The sequence below is a fragment of the Labeo rohita genome, chromosome 22, assembly GCF_022985175.1.
Source record: "Labeo rohita strain BAU-BD-2019 chromosome 22, IGBB_LRoh.1.0, whole genome shotgun sequence".
NCBI classification, from domain to species: Eukaryota; Metazoa; Chordata; class Actinopteri; order Cypriniformes; family Cyprinidae; genus Labeo; species Labeo rohita.
This window is the reverse complement of record NC_066890.1, coordinates 63,724,262-63,751,844: the sequence shown is the minus strand read 5'-3', so window position 1 is coordinate 63,751,844 and position 27,583 is coordinate 63,724,262. Positions and strand designations below refer to the sequence as shown.

Below are 27,583 nucleotides of genomic sequence, written 5' to 3'. Positions count from 1 at the left end.
TTCTTGAAGGCCGTAATACTAATGATGTCCCCCAGAGGGAGCCACAGGATAACAAATCTATCTAGACCTCAGTGTTTGAAACCTGTGTAAATGGTATATAGCTTGACCTGTAGTTTAAAAAAAAGGAATTAATTGTCGTTTCATTATATATATATATATATATATATATATATATATATATATATATATATATATATATATATATATATATCCTGATGATACTGAAAACATTTGTTAAGACTGAATGTAGTACTTTCAAATTAAAACACAAGTTTAATAATATGTGTTTATAGTATTTGTCTATTTCAGTACAGTATATAGAAATCAATACTTCCATAGTCAACATGAGATGTTGATGTTTGGACCCTGATAATTGTTACTTTTGGCTATAGTTTTTATTCTAGATTTAACCACAACGTGACTATTTACAACTAATCACAATTTGTATTTCTAAACAAATAAAATAACAGCAACACACAGACCTAGACATAACAATAATTTAGTATAAATAATAATAATAATAATAATAATAATAATAATAATAATAATCATTTTAAAACAATGATTTTTAGATAATTTGTTTTTATCTTAAATGTTATCATTAAATGTTGTGTTTACAGAATCACGATATGTATTTTGCCAATAAACAGACTTAGTAGGCCTAAACCAGCTAAAACCAGCTACTTCCAGCTTAAAACAACAAAGACCAGCCAACCATCTTAGGTTTTATGGCACATCATATGTTCTGGGTGAAAAAAAACAAACAAACAAACAAACAAAAAAACAAACAAAAAAACAAAAAAAAAAATAATAAATAATAATAATAATAATAATAATAATAATGATATATTAATATTAGGGCCGGGACTTTAACGCGTTAATTTAGATTAATTAATTACACAAAAATAACGCGTTAAATTTTTTAACGCATTTTTAATCGCACTTATTTTTGCACCGCGGAACGTTTCTCACTGGATGAGTTTCGGCGGACCGATTATACTGGAGCACCAACTAGCGTTCAGACAAAAACAAACCACAGTGAACATGGACAAAGAAGCTGATGAGACCGCTTTGGTTGGCTCTTTATGTTGTTGGTGCAACTGAAACTTTATGTATTATGTTGCTTCAGAGGCCATGCTGTTATGGCCTCTGAAGCAACAGAGATGTTGTCTACAGTAATAGTCAGGGTTTCCAATGTTCTGAATGTACTTGAAAGTATTGTGTTTTACTTAAACAGTTTACAGAAGGTCTACCTACCTATAGGGTACCTGATTTTCTGAAATGTAGGCTACTATATTTCTAAATATCCTATTGCTACACTTAATGACAATATTGCACTGGTCTGTTGGACTTGGTTGAACAAAAATAAACAATATTTAGTTAAGCTTATGTATTCAGTCATTATTCAATGGTATACTAAAAATCCATATGAAAAAACTTCTCACTGTTCTCAGGTCAAATATTTATATGCGATTAATTTCGATTAATTAATTACAAAGCCTCTAATTAATTAGATTTTTTTTTTAGTCCGAGTCCCGGCCCTAATTAATATGTAAAATAATTAATACATACATAGATGGACAGGCACAAAATCACAAAATTTTGGCGTATCCGTTCAGAGTAGCAGACTATCTCAGCTGTCAATCATGACGTCACACTCCTGTTTTTATAGCCTCATATAACTAACTAACACCAAAACTAAAACTAAAACGAACACTTGAACTTACATCAGGGTGATAAAAAACACATATATATATATTTGAGAAAAAAAATGAAGTGAACTTTAATTATTTAGTCTGTCTCGCGTCCCATTAGATTACACGAAAAGAGCGGGGTTCATGGCCTATACTGGGACCAGCCACCTGGGGTCTTTCAAAAAGTTCTGGTCTCACTTTTCAAGACGCTTGGTGGAGACTCGCTCCCTTTTGAAGTTACCGTCCAGTTCTGGAATCCACTCCTAATATATCTACTTGGAGAACAACAGGCACAGTGGAGTTTGGTTTTTGACGACTCTGCAGCTTGGGAGTCTAACGGAGTCTTAATCATCATTTTCAATGTCTAATTTATCAAAAGCTGTCGGCGTAGGAACAGAAAAGAATACTTTCTGAAAGCGCAATGAACAATGGTTATTCTACAGAATCCATTCCTTATTTTGCATATAGGGAGTGTACTCCTGCATGGTAAGACGTTGACTTATTTGTTAAAATGTATATCTCTCTCCCGAACAGGAATTCGGGGCAGTAATTCCATTATTATTTCTTAACTGTTTCCATTTTAAGCGGCTGCATGTTAGTTTTATACATGTTTCTAAAGTTGTGGCAACAGAAACTACAGCAGGAAAAATGGCGTCGTTTAAGAAAACATCACTTTCAATAATCTTCATTAATAATTAAGAGGGACATTATTACAGACATGTATGGCTTGATGGCTGTTTTATCATTAATAGTAAATATAATTTGTTGTATAACATCGCTTGTGGCGTTTTAATGAACTGCATGACGCTTTTTTTCGCCAGGTGTCTCGGGTGCTGATACAGACATGGATTCGGTGTGTGTGATGGAGGGAGATTTGGTTACTCTACACACTGGTGTTAAAAAAACCAAAGAAAGTATAAAATGGTATTTTAATAACAGTTGTGTAGCTCAAATTAAAGGCAGTCTCATCTGTGCAGATGATCAATGTCATGATAACAATGAAAGATTTAGAGACAGACTGGTGCTGGACAATCAGACTGGATCTTTGACCATCACAAACACCAGAATCACAGACTCTGGAGTTTATAAACTACAGATCAACAGCAGCAGCAGCATCAGTGAAAAGACCTTCAGCATTTTTGTCCGTGGTGAGTCTTTAATGAATATTAAAGTAAATCGGCAATTTCCTTAAAAGCAATTTGCTGTGAAAGTAGAATTTGTATAAATGTCAGGCTTTGCTTTATTACACAGGACAGCATGATTTAGCATGTTTTAATTCATAAAAGTGAACACAACATAAACAGCTTCTCATTCTCATCATCTGTTTAAAGTAACAGTAAAAGAAATTGAAGTGTGATAAAGTGTGTAAATGTTTAAAAGCACCAAATGGACAAATGTTTTTGGTTCATTTTAACCAGTTGCCATATATTATATACATTATGTTTTCATTCAAGATTGTAAAAAAAAATAAAAAAATAAAATAAAACAGGAAATTCATATTCAGTTTACAAAAAATAAAACAGGAAATTCATATTCAGTTTACAAAAAATAAAACAGGAAATTCATATCCAGTTTTCATATCCAGTTATTTCTTGTTGTAGAATTTCCCTTCAAACAGATTATCCAGCAGCTGTTGTGTTGTTTGTGATTCAGGTGTTCCTGCTGCTGAACGAGATGAAATGAAGATAAAGTCAGTGAACGAGGGAGATTCTTTCACTTTAGATCCTGGTGTTATAAAAAAAACAACTGATTCAGTGACGTGGCATTTTAATGACATTGGCATCACTAATATCACTGGAGGTCCTGGTGATATGTGTACAGATGATCAGTGTACACATCAATTCTCAGAATTCCGACACAGACTGAAGCTGGATCATCAGACAGGATCTCTGACCATCACAAATGCCAGAACCACAGATGCTGGATTATATCATCTAGAGATCAGCATAAGCAGCAGACGCATCACTATCTGCAGTATTAAGATCTTCAGTGTTACTGTTATTGGTAAGTGTAACTTAACCACTTCCAAACCTTAAACCAAAGCAACAATTTATCTTTATGTTCTGCATTTTACTTCTGTTCTGCTTGTTTCCTAAACTATCCTTCTCATAAACCTGCCATTGTGTGCTATGAATACTGTGGCAAATTGCTTGGGATGTTTGGATAAAAGTGTCAGCAGAATGAAGAAATTATGAGATTCAAAGTGCTCAGAAATTGATTAACCTGTTGAGTGGTACGGTCCTACATGTGGGATTCTAATTTCTGTGCCCCAGGGAGTACGATCCCACATATGGGATTTAGAACGTTCGGTGACGTCACGCCAAAATTCAATGCCAAATTCAAACTGCACTGCACTTACTATTAGGCATGGGCCGGTATAAGATTCTGACGGTATGATAACCTTGGATAAAAATATCACGGTTTCACTGTATCACGGTATTGTAATTACTGCTCTACAATGTTATATTTAAATGTCTGGGTAAAAAATCAACTCTTTTTTTCCCAACTGAACACAGTATATTTTATTTTAGGAAACATATAGAACATTTTGTAACATTGAACATCAGGCAAAATAATTAAAATAAATAATAAAATCTTCTTAATTAAATTAAATTGCAGTCACTTGTGTGAGCCTGAAGGATTACAAATTTAAGAATCTGTTTAAAATATGCTGATCCTATGCATATTTGTTATAGGTTCCAATATAACAACATGAACTGAAAAAGTTATGTATATTGTGACAGTCTAAGAGCAGGCAGCCCAGGCCCTGAGACAGTAACCTTTTGTCTTTATACATTTCCTGAGCATCTGGCAGGTTTTCCCAAGTTAAGTGTGAATTCTAAGCCTAAGGTACAACTGTGCCTTTTGTTTAAGCACCTATGCATTTGAATGACACTTGTATGCTAAATAGATCAAGGCTGGGAAAAATCTTTAACTGAGCTGTTTTCCTGTACCACATTTGCATGCTTTGTTTAGATTGCTTCCACCTCTATGTACTCCCCCCCCTTCTAACCTATATACTCTGCTGTACTGAGCATTTTGTAAGAAGAAGACGACATTTTGAAGACTGCAGTGCCAAGCAGCGAGTATCTGGGGGGGAGTTGTGGGGGTTCACCTCCTTCGGGCATCCTGATAGCAATTACTGCTAAGCAGGGCTCTCAAGTTTTGGAAAAAGTTTGGAGTGAGATTACTATTAGGGGAGGAGCCTATTTGCAGCAGCGGCCCCTCGGCCCCACGCAATTCTCTCAAGTTTTTGCTAGAAAAATTGTATCTATTGTTCAAAATTAACCAGCACAAAAAAATAAATTATAGGCCTGTACATTTAAACTTATGAATAACATTTTGTATTGCAAGTGTTTTTTGCACATTTTGATGCCTTGATGACAGTGGTAGGGGCTCAAACTTAACTACACTAACTAGTAATGGAATTATGTAATTTAATAACAAAATAAAATCTGTTACAGTTAGTGAGAAACAATGTACAGTTAAATTACAGTTACTTATGAAAATGTTAACGATTCACAAACACAGATTTGATTTCCCAAATTACATTGACTGGTCTAGACTCTAAAATATGAGACAGCAATGTTTCAGGAGTTTAGGACACAGAACAGGAGTAATCAAATGTAATCAGTTACACTACTTTTAAAACACTTCAAATAATTATGCATTTTAAAATAGAGTAACTTCTGTAACCTATTACATTTCCAAAATAACCCTCCCAACAATGCTAATACGTTTGAATTTTTGAAATATATAAAACAATTTATTTTATAAATTTGTCTTTTATCAGATTTACCCAGGGTGCAATTTGTGAAAAAAGCAGAGGGGGAATTGCCTTAAAAAACGTTTTCTCTCTACATAGGTGGAGATTGAACCAACTCCAATAAAGCTATAGCCTAACTAAGTAACCTAATGTTAGTGTAATCTAGTAACAACGCATATTGTATACCGCCCTCTTCTTAGGCAAGTACCAGATAATGAGTGTCATGTCATGAAATGTTTTTAATACAATGGAATCTGTCTAACGTGAACACAATTTAATAAAAAACATTGTAAGTTAGCCCTATTAATTGTAATGATTTCATTTCAAACAACGAATGAATTATATAGAGAAAGCGAACAAAGAACACAGTATCAACGGAGCTTTTTGAAACTCTGAATCAGTAAAACACTGCGTCGCAAAATGATTTCGAAGCGCTCCAGTCGGATAGATAGATAGTAATGGTTAGACGATAGATAGATAGATAGATAGATAGAAATGATTTTTCCCAGTTTTAAACGTCATTTTTAAGAAAACCGTAAGTCCGATCACTTAGAAAAGATATAGCACACCTGACCAGATCAGTCTGGAGTTTGTAGAGTTAAAGCTCTAGGAGGAGTTAGACTCAGAAGAATAATAATAATAACTGTAAGTTTAAGTGGGATTTCAGCGGGAACTTAGCAGCGGGATGTTTTTATCCCCACAGGAGATAAAAACGATTCAGCAGAGGCAGGGATGCATAGACCAGAGTGGGAGAAATAGGGCGGGAAAAGTTATAATTTTCTCAGCGTGAGAAATACAAGGTGTGGCCTGAGAGCGTTTGAACTGGTTGAAATGCATGTCTCACGTTGAATGCGTGAGACTCGAGAGCCCTGCTGCTGAGTCTCACTGACTGCGGACCACGTGCACAATCACATACATGCGCCTGCCAGCACTAACCGGTGGGGGAGGGGCTGCATTGTTTTCGCTGCAGGTACGCACACACACAACCTAGTAGGGAGTCCTGCGCGTAGACTTTGATGACACAAAAAATGCACATATCGTAGGAACGGTATAACTTTTTTTGTTTGCGGTTTTGAAACCGTGACTTTTTCAAACCGCGGTAAACCTTGAAACCGGTTATTATCTCTTGCCTACTTACTATATAATCACAACTATGCCGTGTTTTTAACCACATAATGCTTATTTTAGGTTTCGGACATTTAAATGCACATAAGCGCTATTATTGTTTATAAACAATACATTTAGAGTTTGTAAAATACACACAGGTGTCTATGGAAGCAGCAAATAACAATCCATTCAAATATAATTTGCAGATGCGTTTTATTCATAACACATACGCATAGTGTAACTAAAAAGTTGACTCTATTCCTCTCCCAGTTCACCAGCCACTTACGTGTATTTCGGGAGAAACTGATTTACGTGCTGTAAATCCGACTGACACCGACCTCGCGTTCTGATCAGTTACCCAGATGCGCGGCAATTGCGACGATACTCATATGTAAACAGAGGCATTGATTGCACCGTTAGTGTACCACTTAAGACGTTTACTAATTAAGTTGGCTTGAGAAAGCCAACTTACTGAAATCCCACTTAAACTTACAGTTATTATTATTATTCTTCTGAGTCTAACTCCTCCTAGAGCTTTAACTCTACAAACTCCAGACTGATCTGGTCGGGTGTGCTATATCTTTTCTAAGTGATCGGACTTACGGTTTTCCTAAAAATGATGTTTAAAACTGGGAAAAATCCCATAGACATTGACGGAATGTTCAAATGAGCCAAGACTATTTAAACTCTAACTGTCAAAACTCTTCTAACCATTTCTATCTATCTATCTATCTATCTATCTATCTATCTATCTATCTATCTATCATTTCTATCTAACCATTACTATCTATCTATCTATCTATCTATCTATCTATCTATCTATCTATCTATCTATCTATCTATCTATCTATCTATCTATCTATCTAACCATTACTATCTATCTATCTAACCATTACTATCTATCTATCTATCTATCTATCTATCTATCTATCTATCTATCTATCATCTAACTATTATCTATCTATCTATCTATCTATCTATCTATCTATCTATCTATCTATCATCTAACATTACTATCTATCTATCTATCTATCTATCTATCTATCTATCTATCTATCTATCTATCTATCTATCTATCTTCTAACCATTACTATCTATCTATCTATCTATCTATCTATCTATCTATCTATCTATCTATCTATTACTATCTATCTATCATCTAACATTACTACTATCTATCTATCTATCTATCTATCTATCTATCTTATCTATCTATCTATCATCTAACATTACTATCTATCTATCTATCTATCTATCTATCTATCTATCTATCTATCTATCTATCATCTAACCATTTCTATCTATCTATCTATCTATCTATCTATCTATCTATCTATCTATCTATCTATTTATCTATCATCTATCCATTACTATCTATCTATCTATCTATCTATCTATCATCTAACATTACTATCTATCTATCTATCTATCTATCTATCTATCTATCATCTAGGAGTTTATTCGAATATTTTGTGCATTGTGAACAGTGTGATTAATCTGCTTGCTTTCTCCTCCTTATGTCTGTCTTCAGCTGTTAACAAATATGCAGACAAATATAATAATAATGTAATATTTCCACACAAATGACATTTTGGAACATGAATGCAGTGCAGTGAATGTTCGACTTGCACAGGCCACAGGGCAGTCCACATTGTCGAGCCCTGTAATAGGTGGTAAACATCGGGTCCAAAAGGCACAGTCTGCCTCCATTGTCGCAGACGGATGACCCAACAGTTCTTCCTTCTATTTCTTATCTTGACATTCCTGGTGAAAAAAAACAGCATATGCTGGTTAGGTATGTTTTGGTGCTGGTTTAAGCTGGTCCTTTGCTGGGTAATGCTGGTCCTAGCCAAGCTCATACGCAAGATCCATTCGGTTCAGTGGCATTGTTTACACTCAATGCTGCCGCAATGGCCGACTTCCGTATTGATGACATAACATGAAAACAATCTGGCTGCATCTGAAAGCCTGTCAGCTGACTTGCTGCCTCACTGCCCTATCAGGCAGTGACTTCGAAGGCTGTCCGTTTTGGACAGAATTTAGAGGCAGTGTAACGTGAAGCTGTTGCTAGGTTACCTAACAGTTAAGTTGTACATTTTGTAGAAATCTTAAACAGTTACTTATAAATTATTTAATAATACATAAAGACTTCAATGTCATTGTCATTGCAAGTCTGTGCATCAGAAAAGATGACAGAGAATGGCATTTTTTGCTTAAAAAATAAAAGCACTGTTGCAAGTATTATTGCAGAACAGGTAATTGTTATTAGTGGCTGTTTCGTTATTATTGGTAGTATATTGCAAATATTATTCTTATTTACTACTCATTTGAACACTTTTAACATTTTTATAAAATACTATTACAAACAATATTATTTATTATGCTTTTTACACTATTACTTTTCATAAAGTATATAACGGTCAAGATCCCATCTACTATATAAAGTAACAAGTCTAATTTCACCAGAATATCTTTATTTATATAGCCTATATGCCACACACGCACAGGATTGTGGGAAATCACCAGTTTCTGTAATGAGCTGGATACAAGCTGAAAAATACATGGTAGGCCTAGTAACAATCCTCCTGCCAAACTGGTAACACAGTATTACACAGCCAGTATCCCCTCGCCCCCAACAAATTTGCTAACCATTTAAACCATTAATTGTTTGCTTGTTCAGGCTCTTTTACGGCCATTTTCATGTGAGTATAAGCACTTTGTATTTAAACCGGACTCTGACATTTGTTGACATGTGCCCCAAATCTCTTTACCCCATCTGCTCCTCCTCCTGGGTGTAGATGGGACTTTTCTGCAGTGGTTGGCATAAATCCACGTGGTTCTTTCTTTCACAGCCGTATGGGTGATCAGAAGCACCTTTAACAGCCCCAGCCACCTTTTTGCTTTCCAGCTCATTCCCCTCAGGTCTTATACCACCACAAAGTCACCAGATTTAATGTCATGCAAGTCACCCGCACACAGACATTAGACAACAGAGAAGACATTTCCTTGCAGTAGCTCAACATGTCATGTTCACTTAATTCTGTTGATGGCAGCTGTTGTTTGCCCCCTTTCATTCCCATAAATGGTCGTCTATCGAAGATAATTTCAAACATTAGGCCAATTAGTTTTTTTTCTTATAGTATTTTATCATTTTATCGCTCCACCTGAGCTGAATGTCAGTCAACAGAGTCTTTGCTACTGCTGCTGCTTGGGACATTTTTTGTCACTTTTTCCACATTGTGAGTGTTACGAATAACACATCTTTTACAAAAACTTTCTGCAAATGTTGTGAACCCCTTTGTAAACCACAATTCTTTCACTTGTGCTGCCATTCCCCCTTTCGATGCATGGTCCAACCCATGCATCATCTTAGCATAATGAGCAAAGAAGTGTCGGGGTAAATAAGGCCTGCCATCACAGCTCATCCAAACACCATTGGTCAGTGCACATCCAGATTGTTTCCCCTGCTCTTTCTCTGCTCCTAAAGAAAAAGTCTTCATGCTGTGTAAGTAAGAAGAAACATCAATGTTATTTTCAGATGGTACACTCTGTTTCTTTTGGATGTTTAGCCACCGCAGCCTTCGCTACCGCGTCTGCTCTGGCGTCTTTACTGTTGATACAGAATCTGTTATTCATGTGTGCTGCACATCTACAAGTGGCTATTGTTACGTTCCGTGGTTATTTTGTATAATATTGTTGGATGCTATATGTTGTGGTGTGCTTTTTCTCTCTCTCTCTCTTTTTGTGTATGTGTCTGCTCTACCTGCTGCTCAACCAGGTGTGGAGGAGAGGGAGGTGCTCGCTCTCACCTGTTGCTCGTTACTGGGCTGAGGTTGCAAACAAAGGTTGCTCAGCGTGCCAGCCACATTGAAGCTTGCCTTCCAGAGTGCTGTTCCCCTTGGCTTGACAAGCCGTAAGCATGTCTGTTTTTACTGCTTGGAACAGAAGACTGCTGCTGAAAAGTCCAAGAGTGTAGCTTTTGCTCAAGCTGGTTCTGTGTCTGACCATTCATTTCCCCAGCTTCAAAATTCTGGTTACCAACCCTTCCTGTTAACTGGCTCTGTGTCCCTTTCAGCTGAAGTGGGATGATGTTGTAGACCTCACAGATTCATTTATTAACCCTGTGTCAGACATTTCAGAGTGCACTCTACTCATTAAACCTGAAATTTCTTGAAAAAGATAACCCTGATTCAGCTGCAACCTTTTTAAAAGTTGGAAAAGAGGACCTTTCTGCTGCTCAGAAGGCTGATCCATCTCTGTCATCCTGTCTAGATGCTGCCGTCAGTTTGGAAAAAGCTCCAGGTGGTCCTGTTACATACTATTGGGATGAGGGTGTACTAATGCGACGATGGCAACCACCAGTGAATGGGGATGTGTCTTACCTTCTGCTTACCGTTCCCAGGTCCTGAAATTGGCACATGAGCATCCCTTGTCTGGTCACCTTGGAATCACTAAGACGTACAAGCGCATCTTAAAGTACTTCTTCTGGCCTGGACTGAGGAACAGTGTAGTGAGTTACTGCTGAGCTTGCCATGATTGTCAAGTCTCAGGTAAGCCTAACCAAACTGTTCCCTCTGCTCCTCTTCATCCAATACCAGTGATGAATGAGCCTTTCGAACGCTTGATCTTGGATTGTGTTGAACCCTTGCCGAAGTCAAAATCTGGTCATCAGTATATCCTAACAATTATGTGTGCTGCCACACGGTTTCCAGAAGCTGTTCCACTGCGTTCCCTGAGAGCTAACATCATAGTTAGAGAGGTCATCAAGTTCTGCTCAACATTTGGCCTACCAAGGGTCATTCAAACTGACCAAGGCTCTAACTTCACCTCAAAGCTGTTTGCTCAGGTTCTGAAAGAGTTGGGAGTTTCTCATCAGATGTCTAGTGCCTACCATCCAGAATCACAGGGGGCGCTAGAACGATTCCATCAGACTCTGAAGTCTATGCTCCGTACGTACTGTGTGAGTACGGGAAAAGACTGGGTGGAAGGTCTACCTTTGCTACTGTTTTCTGCCAGAGAAACTATCCAAGAATCATTAGGGTTTAGTCCATCCGAACTCGTGTTTGGTCACACAGTTCGTGGGCCCCTAAAACTCTTTCAAGAACAGCTGATGTCAAAAACCCCACTTGCCACCAACGTGCTGGATTATGTCAGTAACTTCCGTGAACGACTACATAGTGCATGTGACTTTGCTAAAGCTCATCTAGTGTGTACTCAGTCTAAAATGAAGTCAAGATTTGATAGAAGGTCTGTTAAACGCAGTTTCCAGGCTGGTGATCAAGTGCTTGTTTTACTCCCTGTTCCATCCTCTGCGCTGCATGCTAGATTTGCTGGCCCCTACAGTGTTGAGAAAAAGTTAAGTGAGACAGATTACGTCATTTCTACTCCAGACCGCAGAAGAAAAAGCAGAATTTGTCACATTAACATGTTGAAATCTTATATGAGTAAAGGTGTAACAGAAATTCCTTCAAACAAGGATGCTGAGCCAACTAAGCCTGCTGTGGTGGTGCCTGCTGCTCTATGGTCCTCTGAAGATGATCCAGTTGTGGGTGAACTGACTCCTGAACACTTGCAGAATTCAGCAGTGTTAAGTCAACTTGATAACTACCTTGCATACTTGCCTCAAGATCAAAGGAATCTGTTGTTCAACTGTTAAATAAGTACCACATGCTCTTTTCTGATGTCCCTGGAAGAACCTCGATGATCGTTCATGACATAGATGTAGGTAGTTGTCCCCCAATAAAGCAACACCCATACCGTGTCAATCCTCAAAAACGAGAGCTAATGAGAAGGGAAGTTGAATATCTTCTAAAGCATGGTCTTGCCACACCAAGTCAAAGTCCTTGGAGCTCCCCTTGTTTATTAGTGCCCAAGCAAGACTCTACTTATCGTTTTTGCACAGACTACCGCAAGGTAAATAGTGTGACAAAGCCAGACTCTTTTCCTTTACCCAGAATGGAGGACTGTGTGGACAAAATTGGTTGTGCCCGTTTCATCACAAAACTTGACCTTCTAAAAGGGTATTGGCAAGTGCCATTAACCGCCCGTGCTTCTGAGATTTCTGCATTTGTGACCCCTGATAATCTGCTGCAGTACTCTGTAATGGCCTTCGGGATGCGCAATGCTCCTGCAACATTTCAAAGGTTGATGCAACGAGTGTTGTCAGGTATCCCTAACTGTGAAGCTTACCTGGATGATGTAGTGGTTTTCTCACACACTTGGGAAGAGCATCTAAGTAGCCTCGATCAAGTTTTTAAGGAGCTTTCCAACGCTTCCCTAACTCTTAATCTGAAAAAGTGTGAGTTTGCAAAAGCAGTGGTTACCTATTCAGGTAAAAAGGTTGGTCAAGGTCATGTAAAGCCTGTAAAAGCCAAGATAGAAGCCATCTTAGAGTTTCCTATACCCCGTAATAAAAGGGAGTTAAAACGTTTCCTTGGAATGGTGGGGTATTATAGGAACTTTTTGTAAAATTTTGCTTCAGTAGTCACCCCTTTGACTGATTTGCTCAGTACTGCCCGGAAGTTTGTATGGTCTCCTGAGTGCGATTCTGCCTTCAATGCTGCTAAAGATCTCTTAAGTAGTGCTCCTGTCCTTTCTGCTCCTTGTTTCATTCTCCCGTTCAAACTGCAGGTAGATGCCAGTTCCTCAGGTGCCGGAGCTGTGCTGCTGCAGGAAGATGCCGATGGTGTAGAACATCCTGTATGCTACTTTTCTAAGAAGTTCACCAACGCTCAGCAAAAGTACAGTACGATTGAGAAAGAGACCTTAGCCCTGGTGTTGGCGTTGCAACATTTTGAGGTTTACCTTGGTGGTAGTAATCATGTCATCACTGTCTATACAGATCATAACCCACTCATTTTTCTGCATAGGATGCAAAACTCGAATCAGCGTCTGATGAGGTGGTCCCTCATTATCCAAGAGTACAACTTGAATATTCAGTATTGTAAGGGTTCTGAAAATACTGTACATTTTGCTCTCCCTTATTTCACACACCTGATTGAGATCATCAACTCATTAGGAGAGATCCATGAACTGAACTAATGAGCTGATGATCTCAATCAGGTGTGCAAAAATGTGCAGAGAATCAATGCTGTTGAAGAGTGAAAGAAAAGTGAGTATATGGTTTGTATAGTTCTTTTATTTTCAAGACATTGGTTGATGCTTGAAAACTTATGGGTGGGGGTGTTACGTTCCGTGGTTATTTTGTATAATATTGTTGGATGCTATATGTTGTGGTGTGCTTTTTCTCTCTTTCTCTCTTTTTGTGTGTGTGTCTGCTCTACCTGCTGCTCAACCAGGTGTGGAGGAGAGGGAGGTGATCGCTCTCACCTGTTGCTCGTTACTGGGCTGAGGTTGCAAACAAAGGTTGCTCAGCGTGCCAGCCACATTGAAGCTTGCCTTCCAGAGTGCTGTTCCCCTTGGCTGCCTTGTGTTGCTGTTTGTTGTGTCACAGACTTTGGTCTTGTGTAAAATCTACAAGTTATGGCTTATTGTAGCCCTTTTTGCTTTGTTAATTGTGTTCCTGTGTATTGGAAGCTGTAGGGAGGTGGGTGCCATTTTATTTCTGTGAACCTCTTTTCTCCTGCTTTTGGTTTAGTTGGGGAGTTGGTGTACATTTCTGTTGTTAATTTTCTTTATGTTGTCAGTTTAGACAGTTTTACTCCCTAATTAGTTAGAGGTCCTTTTGTTTGTTGTTTTGGCCTTTTCCCCCTCCTGAAGTCCTGATGTATTTTTGCTTCCAGTTTCTACTTTGTTAATCATACTTTTGTCAATAAAACACCAGTTAATTTGGAATTTAATGTGTCTGTCGTGTGGGTCAGGGGACTGATACGCACTCACCCCAACCAATTTTATTTTTACTTTTCACTGTTACTCCTTTACCCTAGACTTTTACATCAGGGACGTAACACTATCTTATCAGGCAGCAAAATGGCTTCTAGTAAAGCTGCCACTAAAGGAGCATGTAATATTGGGCGCCCATCTGACACAAAAAATTTTCTGTGTTTCCACAGTGCTCCAAAATCATGCGAAACTCCAAAAGCGTAATGTTAGTAAGTGTAAATGGTGACGCATTTGTTTGTCATGAGTTTGCAGGCCTCTGTTAAAGCCACAAGCTCTGCTGCTTGTACTGAATAATTTGATGGCAATGAGCCAGAGGTCACTATTTCAAATTAAAAATGTTCTGTCGTTATAGCATAGCCCACTTTATTTTGACCTGTTTGTGGATCTCTGAACGCGGAACCATCCACAAAGAGGACATTTTTGCAATTTTCAAGTGGTGTGTCCAAAAGATCTGGACGTGGCATACACACTTGATTGAGCGTGGTCAAACAACAGTGATGTTCCTCCCCATCCTCCTCCGTCGGCAGGATTCAAGGTTGTGCAACATTTAACGGTTATATTCGGCATATCGAGTAAGATAGTGCAATGTTGTTTTTTTTTTTTTTTTTTGTTTTTTTTTTTTGTTCTTGCAGAATCATGGACACTGTGTGTGGCACCATCAATATCAGGTCAGAGTACCCTACAAATTTTCTAGACACCATCACGGCCTTCGAGCAGACGCCACCGCCCTCAGACACCGTGGCAGACCTGCTGCTACTGGATCTAACTTAGAAAAATAGGCCACAGGTCGCAGTCTGTCCCCATGATGCTGCAAGAGAACAGAAGTCATAAACCCATTTTTTTCATCCACCATCTGAACAAAAGGCTTAGTTGGTACCGGTAGGCCCAAAGTCGGTGCCAGAGACAGTTGAACTTTTATGTTCACGAATGCCTCGGTCATCTCCTCTGTCCACTCAATTTTGTCACATGACTTCAGCCCCTTCCCTGTTGGCAGGGCTCTCAGAGGCTGCTTGAGAATCGCATAATTTGTAATAAATGTCGTGCAATTCCCAAAAATAACAATATTTGTTTCTTTGTGATTGGCTTCAGTACATCTTTTATGGCCTGCGCTCTTTTGTCAGACAGGGATTTACTGTTGGGTGTTATGACATGACACAAAAATGTTACTTGTTGTTTTACAAACTGTAGTTCTGGCAGGCTGACCTTGTGGCCCTCCTGAGCCAAATGCTTCAGGAGAGAGACAGTGTCAGCCACATGTATTCATCTCTATTAATAAGAAACTAATAAATCTTTAACACATTATAGCAAAGCAGTTCCAACTGCCAGGGTCAAAGGTTCTAGGCTTCTTTGAAGCACTTTATCTATCGTAGGGGTTGTTTGAGAAACCCTGACTCAAACGTAAATTTATAGCCCTTCACCATTGAATTCAAATGCAAACTAGTAGCCACTGCTTTTTGTCCAGTGGCATGCATTAGCCAAGTCTACCACTGAAAACAATGTTGCATCTTGCTGAATTTGTGACAAGATTGTGTATGGATTTGGCACTGAGGGGGCCCTTTGTCTGACAGCTGCATTCACTGCTTGCAATTCTTGGACAAATGCCATTCTGTAGGTTGGCCCTTATCTCTTATCGTTTTCGCAATAAATTTTGGAGTGCGCACTGGAGAATCATTACATGACACTATTATACCCTCTTTCAAAAGTGACTCAAATACTGGTTTTATACCCAGTATTGCCTCTGCTTCAGTGGATACTGTTGTTGACACGGTCTGTAATCAGATTTTTGAGTGATTGCAACCAGTTCACATCCCTTGATCAAACCCACATCATATTTGTGTTTTGCCCACAATTTAGGAGGCACCGCTGCCAAAGCAGGGTGTATGTCTGAGGTACAAATATTTGCCATGCAATGATTTTCTTTTGTGCTTTTATCAATAGGGATCACAATTATATTTACTTTGATGTCATACTTGCGGTCTGACACTCTTACTGTGTTTCATACCCCCACCTATCTCACACCAGTCTGTTGCGTCAACAGATTTCTTCACAAATCTCCCTACTTCACACCATGACTGATCCCTGGCTTTGGAAACAGATAAGTGAGGCACAGACTCTCCTGCCACTAGACAAAACAGAAACTGTTTTTTCTGTCAGGCTGACTGAAACCGCACACACACTTTCTGTCCAAAACGTTTGATCACAGCTCAAAGTTTCACTTTTTTTTCTTCTGTAAACCAATCTTTCTCATATTGTTCATTTTCTTCTGGTACAACATGTGACGTGCAATGTAAATTGTCAGGCATCATAATTTCTGTGTTGAATGGCTTTGTTCGATTCTTTAGCCAGTTCACACATCATTTGAGCCCAATCATTGTTTTGTTTTAATTTGCCAATCATAAGCCCACTGATGCTCAGCTCGCAGACAGCACACTTGCTCATCCTGTTCTGCCACTCTGACACCCCAGGAGTCTGCGACAAGCACTAAATTTTGTTTACATAAATCTCGACCCATGATTGGTACAGGGCATGCCGGTAAATAAGTGAATGCATGTTTTAACACCCGGCCTCCCTCTGTTTCACAATTCAAAGGCACTGTAAATTTTTCAAAGATTTTATGACCTAATACAGAAGTGGACTCATTTATGTTATCAGTCAGTACCGGTTGACATGGCAAGTCACATGGTTGTAAACAAGATGTGTTGCCCCAGAATCTGCTAAAAATTCAACTAATATTCCCTCCACTAACATGGGGTATTTTGGCATTTTTAGAAACCCCTCACTTTCAAACATCGTTGTACAGTTATCAAAAATTTCATTGTTTAAATCTGAAACACTCAAACATATGCAAGCTTTTTCTTCATTGCAAAGAGCAGTATTTTCGTCACTCAGTTTAGAAACACACAAAGAAAAGCAAGCATTTTCTTCATTGCAGAGAGCACTGTTTACATCAGTGTATGTGTTATTAAAAGATATTCACTTCCCTGCACTGTAGCTGTCGGATGCTCGCCCGGGACCCCTCCTCCCTGCTCTCTGTCTTTCTTGCTTCAGTCTTCTGCTTGATTTTGCTGATGCCCTGGACATTCTCGGCTCCAGTAACCATCCTTTTTACACAGTTTGCATTTACTGCACTTTCTAGTCAGATGACCATCAGTCCCACAGATCATACAATCCCGTTGCTTTGGGGTTCCTTCAGTCCAGCTTGAGGGTCTTCCGCCCCGTCCTTTTCCTCTCCCCCCCTCTCATCTGTTGATATCGGGGGAGCTGAATAGCCTCCCGGTCTTGACACAGCCTGCACTAAGGCTAGCTGTAAGTCTTTGTCAGTATTTGCTCTTGCTCTTTCTTTCTTTGTGGTTTGTTGTTCTTCAGCGTGCAGAGCATGTGCTAAAATGGCAGCCAGACATCCATTCTTCCATTCAGTGTAGTTGCCCTTCACTGCTTGCGCAATTTCTGGTCTCAATCCATTCAGAAACCAGCTTCGCAGGCGGCACTCCCGGGTGCCGGGTTGATTTCCCCTGTCGTCGGGTTCATCCAAGCCGCTGTTTTTGTTGAAGGTCTCAAACAGTCGATGATAATAGTCTTGAACAGACTCCTCTCTGGTCTGGCAGCAATTGCCAATCCTTGATGTGTCCACACGTGCTGGAAAAGCTACTTTTATAGCCTCAGCCAGCTCTGCAACAGCTGTACAATAGTTTGTGTTGGTTTCATCCTTACGGTGTTTCTTGTCTTTCTTTTCTTTCACCGAGTTCTTTCCTCTTCATTGAGGGTTTCGGGAATCATTTCGGGGTCTTCTTCTTCCTCTTGCCCTCCAGCTGATGGTCTTGCTGGTGGTGCTGTCTGTCTTCTTGGTGGAGAGCAGTCGAGATCAGTGTCCACTTTTAGGGCTTGCAGCTCAGCCACAGGATAGTGATGATACGGCGGTGGTACATGTGGGAAAATAAACACATAAAATGAGTTAGTGGATCTATGTGTTGTAGTTACTTTTTCTTCACATTCTTCCTTTTCCGTTCCTTTTTCATGCCTATATGCCAGTTCTTTCTGCATCACCTTTCTTTCCATCTTATCAGCCTTTCTTATGCAGCAATCCACTGCCTGCTCACATTTCTCACACACATGCTTCACACAGCACCCTTTCTGTTTCTCACTCCCTTCCTCAATTGACTTCTTTACGGCTCTCAATCTTGCAGCACTTAGTGTACCCTCTTTCGGAAAATCATGATATTTAACCAACTTATCCATATCTTGCATGCATTTTTGGCCCTAGATTTTTCTCATTTGATGAAATATCATATTTAGCAAATTTGCTATGGGATTTCCCCATAATGGCTTCCTTTTCACCCTTGGGCTCCCGTCAGCGCCTATACTCTATCTGTCGAACGTCTCCAACAGATCCGACCTATATCCCCAAGTCGGCCAGGCGGAATGCACCCTGCACCCCGATTAGTTACATGCACCCCTTTTCGATTCCTTCAAAATGTACTTTTCGTGTTGTACTTGCTCACGTGATCTCAGTTTCCCGAAATATCAAGTTCTTTTTAAAAACGTTTTGACTATGCTTGCTTTCCTCACACAATTTTCTACAGAATGAATTGGTTGTGCTGTATTCCCGTGATTCTTATGCAGGCCTCTATCCCACAATAATAATCACGCCGTGAATCAATGCAGACCTCTGCAGACCTCTTCTGATGCCACCTGGGTTTTGTTTGCTGATTCCAGTGGTTCCAGAGGTGGCCCCTCGTCCCTCAATCTAGTCGGGGTAGGGCTGTGATTTCTAAGTTCAGGATGATCAATCACCGTCCGCTCTCGGGTCCAAAAGGCACATCCAAGGAATCCCACTTCTGACACCAAATTGTTGTGGCAAAATAAAACCGACTCTCACCGAAGTAAGAGACAAAAACTCAGTCAAATGTCTTCTAGATATTTATTCTTTGCAAAGAAGGTCAGACAGTCATACAGAAACACAGGTTACTGCAGAAGGGAGGGCTCACTCCAATTTATATCTCTTCCCTAGCCTTCAAGGTTACATCTCCTAACCGGTAACTTTCCACCCATAGTAAGAGTCAGACAAATACATTCTGCTACGTCATACTCCCAAGATTCAAATCTTTATATTTAGGGCCCTAACATCCTTCTCTTATGTCATTCTTATAGCAGGTTTAAATAAAGCAGACCCTTACACAATATTCCATAAGCACATAGATGAGTAAAATGAATTTTTCTTCCACAATAGCAATATATGAAGAGTTCAGATGCAAAACCAGCTAAAAGCCAACAATGAGATAATGATACTGAGTGAATGCTCCTGACACATAGTATACGTCCATCAAATACTTTTACTTCAAAGTCGCTAAATTCCAGCCTCAGCCCAATCAGAATATATATATATATATATATATATATATGTATGTATATGTATATGTATATGTGTGTGTGTGTGTGTGTGTGTGTGTGTGTGTGTGTGAATTTTGCTTTTCCCAACTAGGGAGGTGAAATAGGGTAGTGATGGGTACTCACGTCACAGCTGACGTTATGATTCTTGGATCACGTGTCAGTTAATGTGTGATTATGAGTACATCACATCTCTTTCCTTACAGGCTGGAGGCTCAGAATGTGGTCATATCTGTTGCTGCCTCAAAAGCCGGAGACTCAGACTCAGTATCTGTTGTTGTCTCACCCTTGCAGGTCACAGATTCAGAATGGTGTAGTTGTTATTGCCTTTTCCCTTATGGGACTCAGGCTCAGTACTGGTTGATCTGTACTAATTGCCTCACCTTTGCAGGCTGGAGTCTCAGAGCGTGGGTATTTCTGCTATTGTCTCACTGGATGGGAGACTCAGAATGGGATGTTTCTGTTACAGTCCCTTCCTTGACAGGACTCAGAACTCAGAATGTTGGTTGTCCTGTTAGTGTCACTTCTTTACAAGTAGCAGACTCAGAACAGAGGTGATCTGTTGCAGTCCCTTCCCTTTCAGAACTCAGAATGAAGGTTGTCCTGTTTGTGCCTTTCCCCTATGGGACTCAGACTCAGAACGTTGTTGTTCTGTTACAGTCCTTCCCTTTCCCATTATGCCTTTCCGATGAGGAGGAGACTGCAATTTGGCGCTTCTCCATATCCGTGCTGTGATTGGCTGGTTCCATCAGAGCAGGGGGACAAGTGGTGGCCCACCCTTCTTTCCTCCTGTGGAATTTATTTGTGTAGTCCAAACACAAAGTTAGAAAAGAGTCACTAAAGTTTTACCGATGCATTTCTCACTTTCCAAACCATAACCAAATGTCCAAACATGATGGGAAAAGATTGAACTGTCATGCATGCATTCATTTGTCCTTTAACAGCTGAGTCTGAGTTTGTGTACTACACATCGCTGTCACCAAGAATACTTATTTCTTTGAATAAGTATAAGATGTGTGTGTTGTGTGCATCAGTTTTAAGGTTTGAAAACATAGTTATGAATGGATTTGGATAGATCTCCAAGATCTCTTTTTGTTTCACTCAATGCTGCTGCATCTGGAGGTCCTAAGGAATTTTTATGGTCGGTCACAGGCCAAACAGGCCAATGGGAAGTTCTGCCCTTCCCTGGCTTTGTACCAAAGGTCTTCTTGTTTGCCGTCTAAGAGATGTCTAGCTGTTGTCCTGGCATCCTTATCTGATGGCGTTGGACAGTTTGCTTATGTTAGTTCACCAAGATCCAATCAATATATAGCAAACCTCTGTCCAGTATTGTGGTCAGGGCCCCTGCCATAAACTGGGCCCTGGAATGTGCTGTCCACTACATATTGTCACGGGTGCGGAGCAAAGCGACAGACACAGTGGGCGTGACGTCAGGCCTCGGAGAGGCTTTTATTAAACAATAATAGAAAGTGTCCAAAAAGGGGAAAAAGTGTCCAAAATAAATGGGGGATCTGGTGTCCTCGACGTGAAGGGAATCCGTGAAGGAGGGGCAGTGTTCAGAAGGGAAGGGTCCAGGTAAGGGGCTGAGTCCGGCGGCCGCACTTGCTCCCCGCCGGGGTCCGCGGCAACGTGGCAGGTAGCGGCTTCCTTTAGCGGCTTCATCCATTCCTTAGCGGCGGCACTTCCTCAGGCGGGTGAGAAGGCCCGGCATCCTGGCCCGCAGCCATTTCCATGCGGCTCACGTCTGGACCTCGGGTCCGGCAGCTCGTCCATCCTAACGGCGGCGCTCGTCCCTTTACGCACCCTTCCTGGACCCACGAGGACACCAGCGTGCATGCACGGGGAAGAGACCGGTCTCCTGAGGAGAGGCGCTCGGCATTTTAACAGCGGCGGTGATGAGGCTTCATTCACATCAGGTGTGCCTCATCACACGCCGCCAGACCTAGACTTTTCAGCGCCCCTCCTCCTCCCACACGCCCACTCCCGTCGGGAGCCTGGTGAAGGGCGGCGATTACCGATGGGGTGACGATGATAGTTAGGGGGGAGGCAGCTGACTCGTCACAATATATATGTGTGCGTGTGTGTGTGTGTGTGTGCACCTGGTATTCATCACGTTATGGGGACCAAATGTCCCCACAAGGATAGTAATACCAGTAAATTTTGACCTTGTGGGGACATTTGTGAGGTCCCCATGAGGAAACAGGCTTATAAATCATGCAGAATGAGTTTTTTTGAGAAAGTAATAGTGTGCACAGTCTCCTGTGAGGGCTAGGTTTAGGTGTAGGGTAGGTGTAGGGCGATAGAAAATACGGTTTGTACAGTATAAAAACCATTACGCCTATGGAATGTCCCCATAAAACATGTAAACCCAACATGTGTGTGTGTGTGTGTGTGTGTGTGTGTGTACAATGTAGATGTAAGCAAAATCTTAATAGGTCATCACAATTGATGATATAATCATCCTAATTAAATTGTACATCACTGTGTTTTGGTAGTGACAAATTTGGGGACAAATATTCCAAAAGTTACTAAAAATACAATATGAGAATTAACTGCATAATCACTAATGTGTACCTTGGATATTTGCATACATTTTTTCTTATTTATTTATTTATTTCCCAGGGCATTTCCAACTCTGACTTAAGACCAGTCCTGTAGAATGGCCCATATGGGATCATGTTAGCAGCATATTAGCGATATACTAAATCATGCATCATGCAAGCAATACAATAAGTTAAATCATGCCTGCAACATGAAATGTGCTAGCAGTGTGCAAAATCATGTAAGAAACATACATGCAATGTGTTTGAACATGTTAGAGAAACAATGCTTTGCCAGGCATCAGGAATTTTACTCATCCATCTCACTGTTCATTTATTCTTCAGAAACCTCTGGTGTTGCGACAGATGAGTCAGTGTCAGTGATGGAGGGAGATTCAGTCACTCTACACACTGATGTCAAGAAAACCCAAGATGGCATCATTAACTGGTATTTTAATTCCACTCAGATTGTTGAAATCAGTGGATACCTAGATAGTATTATTATAAAAGATGAGTATAATGGGAGATTCAGAGACAGACTGAAGCTGGATCATCAGACTGGATCTCTGACCATCACAAACATCACAATCACAGACTCTGGACGTTATATGCTACGGGTCTTCGGAGTCAGTGAAATTATCTTCAGTGTTTCTATTCGTGGTAAGTCTAGCTATGTACATTTAAATCACGTAATGTGTTTAATGCGTTTATTATAAACATCAGCATCATAAGGATGATTGTAAACCAATAATTCTGGTTCATAAAAGCCACAGTTTCTTATCATAAACTGTATACTGTTAAACGCATCTAATATTTCAAAATCAGGTGTTTTTTGTTTGTTTGTCTGTTTTTTTTTTTTTTTAGTTCAGTGGTGATGCAAAGTGCAAGAGAATTTGATGTAAAATAAGAATAAAAATGTGTTATAACCATTTCAGATTGAAATAGCAGGTGCAATCACAGTTATTTCATAATTCCACAACAGGTTAATTTGATCATGTTTTTTTTTTTTTTTATTTGTGCTCCTGGTGCAGAGGCAGAAAAAATAAAGACGACGCCAGTGAAGAAGGGAGAATCTGTCACTTTAGATCCTGGTGAAATAAACACAGATTATTTCATGACATGGTATTTTAATGACAGTTGCATTGCTGAAATCAGTGGAGATCCTAATAAGATCTGTTCGGATGATCAGTGTAAAGATGCTGATGAGAGATTCAGAGACAGATTAAAGCTGGATCGTCAAATTGGATCTCTGACCATCATGAACATCAGAACCACAGACTCTGGAATCTATAAACTGGAGATAAACAGCAGCATCCGTCGTCGTCGCCTCAGCAGCAGCATCAGCATCAGTAGCTTTAAGAGCTTCCATGTTGCTGTCATTGGTGAATATGATTTACTTAATTTAGTGCATTTGAGAAATGTCCAAATTTCTTGTGTGTTCAGTTGGACTCAGTTACATTTTGACTTATTTTGAAATAATATTCATAGCACTGTAGCCTTTTTTAATTGCTGTTGTTCAAAAACCATGTATCAGTTCAATCAGTATCATACAACTGATCCAATTAGAAAGGTTTAAACGGCATTTTAAAATACCAGTAAGGTTGATTACGAGGCCATCTTTAGAGATTATACATGTCTGTCTTTATCATTACAGAATCAGGTCCGTCTGTGGGAATATATGTTGGTGTTTTTCTGGTGGTGGCTGCTGCTGTGACTGCTGGTGTCATTTACTGTTGCCGTAATAACTCTACACAACCAGAACAGAATGCAAGTATCTCATACATCTAATTTACATAATAATGTAAGATTGTGAATCAGCTTACATGCACAAAAACTATCAAACAAAACAACACGGGTCAGATTTACTAACGGCTTGCGCCAGGGCAAACCCTCTTGAGGATTTACTACAGTGAAAAATTTACGATGAAAAAGCATGAACGGTTGTTTTTGCCCCTGACCTTATTGCATTTGTCAGAGTTTCCATTTCAGATGCAAATTCATTGGAGTAGAGTATTCGCTTTTGGCGCTCTTTAATGTGGCACGATAGATCGTTATAGCTTCTGTGTACTTAGTTGTAATCAAACACATTTGTGACAGTTTCATTTTTATTCTGGATCCAGTGCTCTGCAGCTACACTGGAGCGCACTCACTACCAAGTGGACAGGGGTGGGGATTACAGTTCGAAGATACAATAGATCACCCTTAGTGTAATCTGTCAAAGTGACAGACGACCTTCAGATTTTTTCGTCACTGATAAAAAAAAAAAAAAATCTGTCAATGACGGACAATTTTCAATTAACGCGACTTCTGGTCTTGACTAGGGTGACCACCTGTCCCGCTGTGCATTGCACCGCACAGCATTTTCACCTATTGTCCCACATTTTCATCATGGTTTTTAACGATCATATTAAGTAAACATCCATGTGTTCTTTTAAGAATTTTTTTTTCTTATTATTTTTATTTTTGCGGCATAATTTCTGTCTTGACGCACTTTATTTTTTCATGGTGCAATAGTTGCTATAGCTGGAAGAACCAAAGAAAATAGAGTGTGTGTGATTTGAAGGCGAGAATATTTGTCTGAGCCTTGTATGGCTGTGGACCTAGTTCTCTTTCCACACAATCTTGTTGTGTCCATGTGCCTGTTGCAAGGTTTAGGACACAAACTCTGTCTCCAGGTGTGAGCTTATGCAGCATTTCTGCTTTCACCTCTTCTAAAACCCCACATGAAAAAAACTAAATGTTTTACTTGAAGATGATGTTATTTTTCTACTGAAAGCTTAGCTCTGCATTCACAGTAACTGTTTGTTTAAAGTTCCATCCATATCGAATGTTCTGTTTTGGTCCGTTTTTTTGGGGAGGCAGGAAATGAGATGAAAAACGTGTCTGCTCTTTTGTGAGATGGTGTGTCTGCAGCAACTATAAATTTTTCTTTTGTGTAGATCACACTGACATCGTATTTTTGCAGTCTTATAAGCAGTCACGGAGAATAACAGCACTACTAACGATTAATTTTTTCAGTAATGAGTAATCAAACGAATTACTCATTTCTCCCGTTACAACATGCAGGTTACTATAATTTATTATATTATTATAATTTTATTTTTTAGTTAATCTGAATGGATGCGCAAGCGTGCCTGTATTTGACAAACCGTAAACTCTAGTGTGAAGGAGCATGACTAGTCGTCGCTTTGTCTCACACACATGCAAAGAACAATACAGGGTGAGAGAGACTTACAGACCATGCAGAATTGCTACATGTAAACGATATTCTTTGCTGTATTTTCCTGTAAAAATAACAGAGCTCCCCTGGAATTCTTTAGCTTTTAAGAACTGTGAATTTTGAGTTTTCCTTTAGGCTTTATAGGATTTTGGAATGTGACACTGTTATACATTTTTGATTGGGTGAAAAACCTAGGACTAGTTCGCAAAAGTAAGTTTCTCAAACAAGTGAAATACCTGAAAATTTTGACTGGCTCACGATCAAATCTTGGTGAGCCAAGGATTCCAGCGACATAAGACACTTGTGTCAGAATAGAACAAGATGGATTCAAGTGTGAATGCAGATAGTAGTTTATTGCAATAAACAAGACAAAGTCACAAAAGCAGGTGGTCGTGGGTGCAGTGGTGTAGGCTTCCTCAGTAGCGCTAGGCTGCAATGGGTAGTGGTCCATATGAGTCCAACCAAGAGACAACGGGTAGAAAATAGTCCAGGAAACCAAAGACAGACTGGAGGGAATCCACACGCGAGCAGGAACCGGGAACAGAGCAAGCCACAGGTGCTGCACAGAGAGCAGACATGAGACAATAATCTGAAAAAGACAAGACAAACACTGAGACTTAAATAGGGTGGTTAATGAGCCCCAGCTGAAGCTAGTGAGCTCATCAACGGTAGTACACAAAACGACCAGAAGAGGCAGATGAACCTATGAACCGTGACAACTTGAGTCTGCGACTAATGAGCGATTTCGTAATTTTGATCGCTGTAGTGCCCTCAAGCTTTGGTCATGTTGAAGGTGGTGTGAGTACTACCATCCCTCCAAGTTTCAAGTCTCTACGACTTACGGTTTGGTCTGAACAATTAGTTTTATGTGGAGATCACGGCTCCGTGACCATTCTAACAATTACAATTAGGATTCAGCACTACGTGCTTAAACCCCTAAAAATAAATAACAACAACTAGATAGAATAGAAAAAGAATAAAGAACACTAGTGTTAGAGGGTTACGTTTTGTTTGTTTGTTTGTTTGTTTGTTTGTTGTTTTTAAGCCATAGGAAAAAAAAAAGTAGATAGAATAGATATAGAAGTAGAGAGACTCAGCTGCTCGGATTGGGCTGGAGAGATCTTTCCACTCTGGGGAGTAGTAAACGGTAAAAGTCCCTCCTCATGCAAAACATCTCTCAGTTTATCGCTCTGCTATGACCTCATGGGTCAAGACACATCCTCAAAGCATTACATTCCCAAACCTGCCCAGTTTCAGTTTACTTTATGCAGTTTTTTCACTTCAATGCACTGTATCAACAATCCTTTTCCAGGAATCCAAGTCCTTTCAAAAAAAGATCTTTCTATACAGCAACGAATAAAGCTTCCTTTATTTCAACATGTCCTTATTAAGTCTAAGCAGATGTGCTCATTTCCCAGAAAAGGAGTATGGAGCCTCTCCTCTCTCCTCTCTTCCTCATGTGTTTGAATTTATTCTGCACAGCCCCATTGGCATCCCACATGAATATGTCAGTGCAAAGACAAAGAATGCAATACAACTATTTTATTTTATTTTATTTTTATTATTTTATTTTATTTTTATTTTTATTTTTATTTTTTATTTTTATTATTATTATTATTATTTTATTTTAAGAATTAATAATTTAAAGAAGCATCCAATATTTAATAGATTGCATTTACATGTTGCATTTTTCTGTGTTTTCTTACAGGACATCACGTTGAATACTTGTCTTCCTATAATGGCTGAGATCAGCAAAGAATCATCCCCTAATCTGAATGAGATTGGAAGGGCAACATCACTGTAACATTAATTTACATTTTTATACTTTTATTGCAAGGGAACATGAGGAGAAAATGGGAAAGCTAAGTGGAAAGCACTCAAAAGAAATTGTGTCATGATAGCAAGATTTCAGTATTCAGCACCAATACCCATCAAATTCTGCCTCAGTACCAATTTCAACTAATAGAGTCATTTTTATTTATTTATTTTGTTTTTTTAATGAAAAACATTATCAACCATAGAATAGTGA

General features: G+C 39.5%; 1 protein-coding gene across 1 annotated transcript; it reads left to right on the top strand.

The window, feature by feature from the left end:
* Nucleotides 1–985: 985 nt before the first annotated feature.
* Nucleotides 986–27,583, top strand: LOC127154234 (uncharacterized). The gene is made up of 7 exons (XM_051095663.1): nucleotides 986–2,180; nucleotides 2,516–2,842; nucleotides 3,348–3,698; nucleotides 22,680–22,994; nucleotides 23,366–23,716; nucleotides 23,989–24,101; nucleotides 27,263–27,583. The coding sequence occupies exons 1-7, from the start codon at nucleotides 2,123–2,125 to the stop codon at nucleotides 27,356–27,358; spliced, it is 1,611 nt and encodes a 536-aa protein (XP_050951620.1). The 5' UTR covers nucleotides 986–2,122; the 3' UTR covers nucleotides 27,359–27,583.